The sequence below is a fragment of the Lytechinus variegatus genome, chromosome 8, assembly GCF_018143015.1.
Source record: "Lytechinus variegatus isolate NC3 chromosome 8, Lvar_3.0, whole genome shotgun sequence".
NCBI classification, from domain to species: domain Eukaryota; kingdom Metazoa; phylum Echinodermata; class Echinoidea; order Temnopleuroida; family Toxopneustidae; genus Lytechinus; species Lytechinus variegatus.
This window is the reverse complement of record NC_054747.1, coordinates 20,742,733-20,753,278: the sequence shown is the minus strand read 5'-3', so window position 1 is coordinate 20,753,278 and position 10,546 is coordinate 20,742,733. Positions and strand designations below refer to the sequence as shown.

Here is a 10,546-nt window from a genome sequence, read left to right as displayed (position 1 = left end):
TGTTGAAATAACACGAACCCGGAATCTATACATGTCCACATCAGAGAAGTGTTAAACAACACCTGTTTCGTTTTGGTCTTACACCAGATAGATGTTTATACAACAAAAGAGCATCGATCGGTTTGATTCCAAACTGGTGTTGTTTCAATAGTTTTTCTGGTGTGGACATATTAAGATTCCGGGCTGGTGTTAAATCAACACCGGAGTTTATGCAGTGTTCTTTATCAGAACCCACCAGAGAAGCTTTGAAACAACACCAGTTTAGAATCAACCGATATTGGTTTAACAGTAATTGGTGTTGCTTAAATTCCAAATTGCAAATTGGTGTTAACCGAACGCCAAAACCGGTGTTTCAACACCTCTCTGATGTGGACCGATATAGATATATACATGTAGTGTATGGTGCACATGTTCTTTTTCTTATGTGATGTGGATATATAATTTGTTTGGCAGTTATAAAATTTAACTACGATTATAACTTCATTATTGTAAAAACGTGCAATTTTTGTAGGTGAACCTTTGAATCATAATATATGTTCTCATATAAAACAAAATGAAATAAAATAGAAGCATATATATTTCAGATTTGATGATTTGCTGTATAAATTTTGTTCAAGAAGTCATCTCAAGCTACTTTATGTTGATGTGTGCTGTAAAGTGTACGTTAATGAGTTTGACATTAAGAATAAGATGGATACGTGAGATGAAGGTAATTGCAGGAGTGAGACAATTCGCGTGGGTGTGCGTGCATGTGAAAGTGGGTGTGTGTTTGTGTAGTCGTATGTTCGATAAAGATGATATAAGAGTGTGAAATGTAAGTGAATTTACTTTGCTTGCTAATGTTAGACCTCAATTTGATATTGCTGAAATGGAATATGTTTACATAATGGTCTGATCAATTAAAAGAATCTGTCAAATATCACATGATTGCAGAGTCATTATGGCTCTGTCACCATGCGGAGGAGAAGGGGCTCAGTGGTAGAGCGTCCGTCTCATGAATGGAACCTTCTGCCTCCCTGCTAGGCGCTCGGCATTTAGATTGGACAAGGGTGATAATAACATCATTATGTTATGCAGGGCCCAGTGGTAGAGCAGTTTCCTTACTGAAGTGGCTACCCTGGGTACATAAAACAATATTTTTTTTCATCATTGTTTATCTATTACTTGAAGCTTTGTAGATAAGAATAGATTTCATGCAATGACGTCATGGCTCTGCCATCTTAAAGGCCAGTACCATTTCCTTGCGTGTGTTGGTGATGTGCAACTGGCGCATCTCTGACAACTCGATCTGTTCACGCGTATTCATATAGCCTCTGCGGGAGGGCGCTATATGAGATAAAATATGATAGGCAGAAGATATCCAGTCCAGACCCTCTGCCAAAAAACTGATACAGTGGTTGAATGCAAAGTGATACTGCCCTCTGTTGGATTGGTGTAGATTGAATATAAAGCGTTTTTTTGTGTGAAACATTTCAAATCATAACAGTTAAAGCTTTTTCATATTCAAAGCCCGAGGATCGTTTATGAAACACTCTTAGGAACAAAAATGTGACAATTGGAACCCTTTTGTCTCGTATATTTTGAGCCCTCAAGAGAAAGGATTCCATAAAAGGCTTTTATGAACCTTAAACGATTTTATAAAGAAGCTAAAATGGTTCCACGGTGGCTAACCCTCAAAGAACTTTTTTTCTGTCTAAAAGTGAAGGAAATGTTTTATCTCAAGACAGTTAACACCTGTGAACAACAGCAAATTAAACATGATCAAAGAAAGCTGCCAATTCAGTTGATTCGCCAGATGGCAATTGTTGGTGAAACCATGTCGTACAGGTCTATGGTGAAACCCTCGCTTGAGACCTGCTTGCAATGCAGCCCGGTAAGCGGGGGGGGGGGGGGGGATGGGTGTGCACCAGTCGGGGCCTGGGTAGTCTGCCAGAAAATATGCCAGCGACCATTTATGGTACTGTCGATGAATATAGTCATAAAATATGCCATCGTGTACTACAAGATCCGAGACACTGAGCAAGTGTCATTCTCTTTGGAAGGCCGACAAATTACATGCAGAGCCATTTTAAAAGGGTTCAGCAAAATCTTCGAAATACACGGCTTCCTCAAATCCTTATAAACGCTGGAGTGGAACAGTTTAGGGGTGATGAAGAGATATTATTTAAAAGAAAAGCTGTTTAAACTTGTCGACCTATATTGATTTTGATAACAGTGCCACACCTTTTATGTAAACAAATGCAGCTTGATAAATTTGCTTGTCTAACGAGTCATTAAGGGCTTTGGTGGTCACATACATTTACCAGGGGGGCTGTTTCAAAAAGCTGTTCGTAAGTTAAGAGCGACTTTAAGAACGACTGGTGAACCTTTCTTTCGTGCTTACCACTAGACGGGATCACCAGTCGTTCTTAAAGTCACTCTTAACTTACGAATAGCTTTATGAAACACCCACCTATTCCACTTTCGGGCCACAGCCACACAAAATATCAGTTTTACCCTGTATGACTACACAGCCAGTGTATTAGTTCAAACAAGGCTGATTTGAATTGAAATCGTTTATTACTCGATCAAGCATGCATCATGAATAGAAAATTGGGCCTTGCCTTTTTTTTCGTTTTTTGTCCTTGTTTGTTTTCTAAAGGGCATGGATCGTTGCAAAACAAGGGTGTTATGAATACCTAGGCTGATATGAGGGGCGGTAGGGGAGAGATAAACCATTGCCAGTTATGAGAATTATTTATCATAACGCGGGGCCCACGCCCGAGCTGTCGCCAGTTAGAATGTATGTTTATATATATATATATACATACATACATACATACACACATACACATACACACACACACACACATCATGGCTTGGAAAACAAGGCAGAAGCAATTTTGTGTCTCTCCCACTTATGAAAATAACCAGAAATATCATGATTTGCAAGGGCACGCAAGAGAATTATATCGAAACTTCATTGTGAAATGACTGGGATGGAATAACACTTGTCATGAGAGCCTTGCACGTAAACTTGAATGTTGACCTGAAAATGACCTTTGACCTTACCAGGTGACCTCCGACTGCAGCATAACATGCACGTCCCCCAACTCAATCTAACATCCAAGTTTGGCTGAAAAAGTGACTTACGGTTGCGGAGTTAGGTGTCATAAGAGAGTCTTGCACGTAAACTTTAACGTTGACCTGAAAATGACCTTTGACCTAACCATGTGACCTCTGACTGCAGCATAACAAGCAGGTCCTCCAAGTCCATCTACCACCCGAGTTTGGTGACTTACGGTTGCAGAGTTAGGTGTCATAAGGGAGTCTTGCATGTAAACTTTAACATTGACCTGAAAATGACTTTTGACCTTACCATGTGACCTCAGACTGCAGCATAACATGCAGGTCCCCCAAGTCCATCTACCATCCAAGTTTGGTTGAAAAGCGACTAACGGTTGTGGAGTTATGTGTCTTACAAGTTTGTGACGGCCGGACGACGGACGGACGGAAGACGGACGACATTTGGATCCCTAAGTCTCGCCTTCACCTCTGGTGGGCGAGACAAAAATGACAAAATAGTTTCAGGTTAATGATCACTATCGAGTCATTAAAAAGCTGTGACCTTTACACCAGCCAAGTTAGGTTACACGCTAGAATGCCTTTCTTACACACCCGGAACACGTCTTACAAAGAGTTACGATTGATCCTATCAACCTCAGGTATATGGAAATCCATCAATGCCATATTTTTTTCTTTAGAAAAACCACATTGAATGATCACAATACGATTAATGTATGAACATACTGTATTATCTAGATATGTTTTGAACAAATTTGCATTTAGGATGTTGACGATCCTGGCTTTCCATAGTTGTCGTTGATCGGATCAATCGCAAATATATGTAAAACGGGGCACAGAGGTCACATGAAGTTTACATTGTACATTAGAAAGATATCTTGAAAACAAAAACAAAATCCTATGATAAATTAAAAAAATTACGACACGCTCCGCAGTCCACAGTGTCAAAAAACCATTTGTGCTCTTCCTCAGAACTTGTGAAATTATATATTTTTCAATGTTTTCATTTTTTTCTGTTTGCTCGTTATATTTAATTGTTCTAAATTGATTGAACCACCTGATAGCAGACGTGACCTGTTCAACTCGTTCCCTACGTAGGAGGACGATCTCCAGAGACATTAATTACCAAACAAGTTCCCTTATATACCCTTTCTGAACCTCGAGATATTTCAAAATCCATGCATGATTACACTCTGATAAAAGATGGTATTTTCCATCTATAGTTATGACTCTTTACAAATTAAAAGAATGAGGGTCATGGTGCAATGGACTTGAAATGCGGATTGGTATGGGGTATAATTATTGTGATATTACAGGTTGATACGGTTGTCTGAGTCATTCCATTGCATTGGCACTGTGGACAGTTGCTGTCGGACCCAGATCATAGACCTATGGACATACACTGTTGAGGATTTAGGACTAGATCTTGGAACTCGGGTCCATTTTTAAAATGGATCAAGACCTGTCGGTAAGTGTATACAAATCTGATATATGCGTATGATCTTACCTTCACTCGTTTATGCCTTTATGTGGAAACACAGTAGAACAGAGGCAAGTGTGGGAAACCGTGTCTAAAGATTTAAGGGGCGGGGCTGGGCTGGGCCGCGCGAATCACCTCTCTCTTACCTCACCTCAATTCAACCCCCCTCCTCTCCCCCTCTCTCTCTTCCCATTCCCCCCTTCTCTCTCTCCATTCCTCTCCTTCTCTCTCCCCTCACCTATCTGCTCCCTTTATTCTCTCTTCCTACCACCCCCTTTCTGCCATTCTCTTTCCCTTCACCCCGTTTCTCACTCACAATAATCATGCTCGTCTTTTCCCCGGCTTGTCATACACAGTAAAAACGCTGTTTAATTTTTTTATACAGCCCTGTTTACTATATGAACCTTACAGTAATTGTTCAAAAGGTTTAAACAAGTGTTTAAACAACAAAGTTTAATTTTCAATATCTTATCTTGAAAAAATTAAACATGGTCGTTCAAACTGTTAAACAACTACTGTAAGGTTCATATAGTAAACTGCGTTTTATAAAATCTTAAACAGCGTTTTTACTGTGTAGTAGTTCATTAACCTCAACTATGTTTTTTTTAAATAAAACGGAGTTTAATTTCGAGTACAAGTACAAAACAACATCGATTCAATTCGGTTACAAACTCAAAGCAATCTTGTTTCCGATTCTAGTGCAAGCTCGAAATTTCTTAATTAGACTTCAGGGCACGTCAGTGGGTTTTCAGATGAAAGAGGATTACAATGGATTGCACATTGATTTGTAGATAATGGAGTTGTATTAAATATAGACAATAAGGCAAGATAGCGTTATTTTTACTCCGTGTATTAAACCTAATAAATGAGTTTATAACGTACTATAACTTAATAAATCATCTGAACTGTAACTAGTGACGCGTCAAATATGAATACCTGAAATTTCAAGTCTTTTACATCAGGAAATTTTTATATTTTTTTTTAAATATAATTTTAATGACCAGTTTTTCCTGCGTTTTTGTGTTTCAATTTAACAAAACCATTTTGGTTTTTAATGCATGCTCCATTTCCCTTTTCCATTTTCGTTTTAACTCTATTGTCATAATTGGCTGCCAAGTCATATTTGATTATTACTTTTGTTTGTACTGCTGATGATCTCTTGATATCTTCCATTTTTAAAACGTTTTATTTTTTACTGTAAACCATAATTGTGTCTCATGGTCTTTTACATGAATTCAAGATTCAAATATCTGTAAAAACACAGAAATTCGGCCTCCGCTGGCACTAAAATTTACATGACAACACTTATTCAACATTACATACAAAATACAGACATAAATAATCAGTACAAAAATAACAGTATACAATTCCACCAATTTTCAGCACTCTCTAGCACGCCCAGACCATTGCAGATGCGCATAACAACAGATTTAGCGAACCGAATATGTCGCCCCCGCGCCCCAGTACGGCGAGCCAGAGAATACTGAAAAATCCTAATAAATAATGTAGTACGAATAAATTAAATTATGTGACAATTAAATAGAAAGCAAGGAGTTCTGCAACTGGCACAGGAACAGAAAGTCATGGGACAGTGACAGAATTCCTTAAACAAAACAAAAATACCAGAAATAAGCCTTATAAAACATGCGAGTCCTGCAGGTGACTGTGATAGGAGCAATTTTAAAGACATTGTATTGTATACAAGAGTATAGTTTGTCAAAGTTCACTACACCTGCTTTGAGAGGGCTCCACTGGTTACCAGTAGGTCAAAGAATTTTATTCAAAATTCTGTTAATTGCACTTAAAACAGTAATTGGTCAACCTCGGAAATTGACGGAATTACCTAAACTTAATGCTCAATCACATATAGTCGAATCCTACAAAGTCCCAGAGATAAGTTACTGTTCCAATTTCCCTTCCGCAAAACGGATGTCACACTTGGAAGATGCGCCTTTGCAATTGCTGCCCCCAAACGAGCCTGCCAGTTGACATAAGAAGCTCTTCATCTCAATCTTCAAATCAAAACTGAAAACTATCTCTTTAGCATGGCCCTGTGAAGCGAGGGTTCTTCAGCACCCCAAAGATTTTTCCTGAGTGTGTTATTCTCGATCCATAGGCAGCACCTCTGGAATTCTGGGAGATGTGACAAAGTAGAGAAATGTAACAAAAATGACCTACATTTGGTTTACCCCCCCCCCCCACGTTTTTTGCTTGTCAATTTTATCGGGACCGAAATGACCTTCATTTTTAGTGAAAACCTGAAAGCTGAATATATTTAATAAAAACTGCGCTATACAACTTTATTATGTTTGTTATAAGTATTTATTCGCAAATAAATATTTGAATTGGAATTGATATTAAAGGATATAAATATATAATAAGGAGAGAAGTTGCGTGCACAAGATAGTTCACAGTCTACATATCTAAGTGATTATGGTTACTGTATACAAGCTGTATAACTAATACCTAGGCATTCAAACATCGTCTTGGCCTCCGTAATGAGAGATCGTATGATATTTTCATCATGTTGATCAAATTATGTCAAAAGATCACCAAGGCCATTGACGATTCAGGTGAGAAAACACAGAAAAGTCTAACTAAAGAGGAATATTGTTTGATTCGAGCAAATTCTTTTTTAATTTTACCTTTCGACACGCTGGGTGGATTTTCAATGAACGCCCACCTCGAATGAATACTCCCGCACTATGAATGATTGTGAAGGTGAACGTTAATATGCTAGTCTATTCATTTGTGGTTAATTGCGCTTTCTCAAATTTAATAACTGCACTCATGGGAATTTTTAGGAATATTTTAAAGTTTTGTAGGGGTTATTTTCGTTCCAAAACATTCAGACCCCCCAAAAACAGCCTTCAGTCCCAGATGAAAGTGATTCGTGTGACAAAAAGTCAAGGCCGGGGAGAGTGTGGCGCAACGTCATATATGCCCCCCCCGCCCCGATCCGCCACTGTTTGAACGGTGCAAGTTCATACACGCTATTGCAGGCCTATCGGGTATATACTTCTTTCATTCTTTCTTCGAAAACTGTTGATATAACTATCATTAAACCGTCGATATAATTTGACCTAATACAAAAAGTGCATCAGTCTGAGCTTTCAGATGTAATAGTCATACGCCTTTAACTCCTGCTAGAGAAAAGAAGAGCTTTTAAAGGAAAATGCAACCCATAGCTTGTGTGAAAGCGGAAGTATCAAATACATATCAAGGAAAGTTTTCAAGAGTGAAAGTTCATACACGGTAAGAAAGGTATGTGCATTTAAAACACTTTAATGCTATTAGGATTCTTCCATCGGTAAGAACAAAATATATAAATAACCAAATAGTAATTCAAACTAAGTATATATAAAAATTTCTGTGGGTCATTGTAGCTCAATATCATTGTACAGTTTACCAGTGTAGGAATGCACAAGCTTCTTAAACATAATCCCTTTTCACACGTGAATCTTGAATCATCATTGTAATGATGATTGCAATTCGTCTTTAAAATCATCGGACCTTTCACACGCTCATTCGAAAACTGTGATTTGAATGCGACCCGGAATTCGAATTCCCGAGCGAAGGCGGTATGGGTCCTTGATGACATGTCAATCAAAGCACTGCATCGCAAATACAAACTACGATGAGTGCAAGACAATTGTATTATCTACGGAAGTGCTTGAAAGTTTACATAAGCTCCGCCCCAAAAAGATGTTTTGGAGGTCAAGCCTTTCACACGCAAATTAGTTCGTAACGTACTTTAAGTGAAACTTAACTGGAATTCATTCCGGAGTATAATTAGAAGTCGTGATTGTGATTAGCGTTCGTGATTCTAATCATGTTCTAGTTTGGTTTCACACGTGCTAAAAATTCGTCATTAGCCTTAATTTTCACTGGAATCAACATTCAAATTGCGATTCTTTTACCATGTGAAAGGGCGGCAAGTCGTATCCAGTTAGATCTGAAAAGCATAATCATTATTCTAGTTTACATCGTCCAAACTTAAAAATAACCTCAGATTTAATCGTAAGGTATTCTGTCGTTGGTGCGGAGATTAAAAGTAAGTTGTTTTGTCAACTCATCAAAGAAATACTCACGCCCTCTCACATTCTCTGTCCAGTAAATATAAGGTCTGCCGTCGCTAAGGTACAACCTCATTAAGAATGGCATCTCATCTTCTGGGATGTCCTCAAGGAAGATCACCACTACAAACTCGGTTCCGGTGTCGCTCACGTGATCCATAGCTGTACGAAATTTGAGTATAAACCAACGATCGCGAATAGCTACCCGACTGAGTACAATGACGGTCTTATAACTATGGCTGACCACGTAATCAACGGCATCCAAGTAATACATTCCCGGAACGAGATCCGCATCGCCAAAGACGTTCCTCTGAAACTGCGGAAGCCGTTCTACAACGGCTGGTCGGAAATTTTCGCGAATCCAATTTTCGTCGTCATCACAGAATATGACATTCAGATCATACTCGTAGTCCTTATGATCACGAGCATCTCGCACCTCATTGTAACCGATAGCGGCGAGTTTCAATAGAAATACCTTATGCTTCAACAGCCAGCAGTTGGGGTATACTAGAGCGATGATGAATATCAGGCAAATAATTGCGAAAGAGGGCAGACAGACCTGGACGATGTTCACATGACAGTAGGCTTTATGATCAAAATCAGTCAGATACTGACCCCAAAGGGGCTTTAAAGAAGTTTCACGACAGTGTGTTTTCTGCCAATTTATTAGGCTAAGTGATTTGCTGAGCCAATCAAGAAACCAGCCGAGATCGCAGTTGCATTCGATAGGGTTGAGTGATATATCGATTGATAAAAGAGAAGAATATATCGGCTGAAATGTACTTCTGTCGAGTCGCGCAAGTTTGTTGTCCGAGAGTGTGAGGATTCTCAACATTTTATTATTCAGAAAAACATCACCTGCAAGGTATGTCAAATGGTTTTCACTGAGATCAATTCTCGCTACATGAACTAAATGTTTAAACAAATCACAATTCTTCAAAGGCCCTAGGATGGAGGTCTAAAAGGTCACAATCTTCTAGAGTGAGATTTTGTAAGAGATGAAGCTGTCGCAGAACTTCAGGAGGCAGATCTTTTTCTTCACCAGAGGATAGATCATTTTTACTCAGATCCAAAGTCCTGAGGTTGAACAAACAGTCAAAGATTGATTCATTTTTGTTAGGGTTCCATATAGCTGGCATCCAAAGTCCCGACCTTGTAATCTCCAAATGTTGCAGGGAATGCATATTCTTGAATGACGACGAAGACATTAGAATCATATTTACTTGCATATTATTTAGAAAGAATGAAATTAAGGATGGTGTTCGTATCCCGATCCCCGTGATAATGCATCTTGATAAATCAATAAATTCAATGCTTTGTATTTCTGTAAATGTATCTGCTTTAATCTTCCAGAGAAATGCGTTGTCGGCCAGATTTAAGAGCCTGAGATTGTGTAAACCACGAAATGTACTGTGGTTAATTTCAGTCAACAAATTTGAGGATAAGTCTAACTCTGTCAGATCTATTGTCCATGTCAGGTTATAGGTGTTTATATCTTCAATCTCGCATAATCTCAAATCTAATACTCTTAACTCGTCCATACCTTCAAAGAAAAATGGTTCTACTTTAACTATACTGTTACGATTTAGATTAAAGTGGCTGATCGTTGTCAGATTTGAAAAGATGGAGCGATGTAGAATATGTATATTATTATTGGAGAGGTTAAGCGCTCTTAGGGAGGAATTTCTCAATGGGTCGAATAGATCCATCGGAATTAAACTCAAATCGGCGCCACAAAATGAAAAGCTCGATATAGCCGAACGGGAGATTCCGACAGATAAATTCTTCAGTGCCTGGATGTTCAGTTCACGATGCCCAAGTACTAGTGATCTTATAAGGAGTGAGGAAATCAGATTAGGGTCCACTGATATGATGGGGTTCCGTTCTAAATACAGAGTATCACAGTTGCAGAAGAAGTTGAAAGCAT

The 10,546-nt window shown here is 38.6% G+C and overlaps 1 protein-coding gene and 1 pseudogene across 1 annotated transcript in view; one reads left to right on the top strand and one right to left on the bottom strand.

Annotated features, from left to right (window-relative positions):
* The first annotated feature begins 4,374 nt into the window (after positions 1–4,374).
* Positions 4,375–10,546, top strand: part of LOC121419553 — a 126,043-nt gene continuing 119,871 nt past the window's right edge. Inside the window, 1 exon segment of the mRNA XM_041614009.1 lies at positions 4,375–4,531. Coding sequence (XP_041469943.1) covers positions 4,514–4,531 — 18 coding nt within the window. The 5' untranslated portion in view covers positions 4,375–4,513.
* Positions 8,115–9,901, bottom strand: LOC121420137 (annotated as a pseudogene).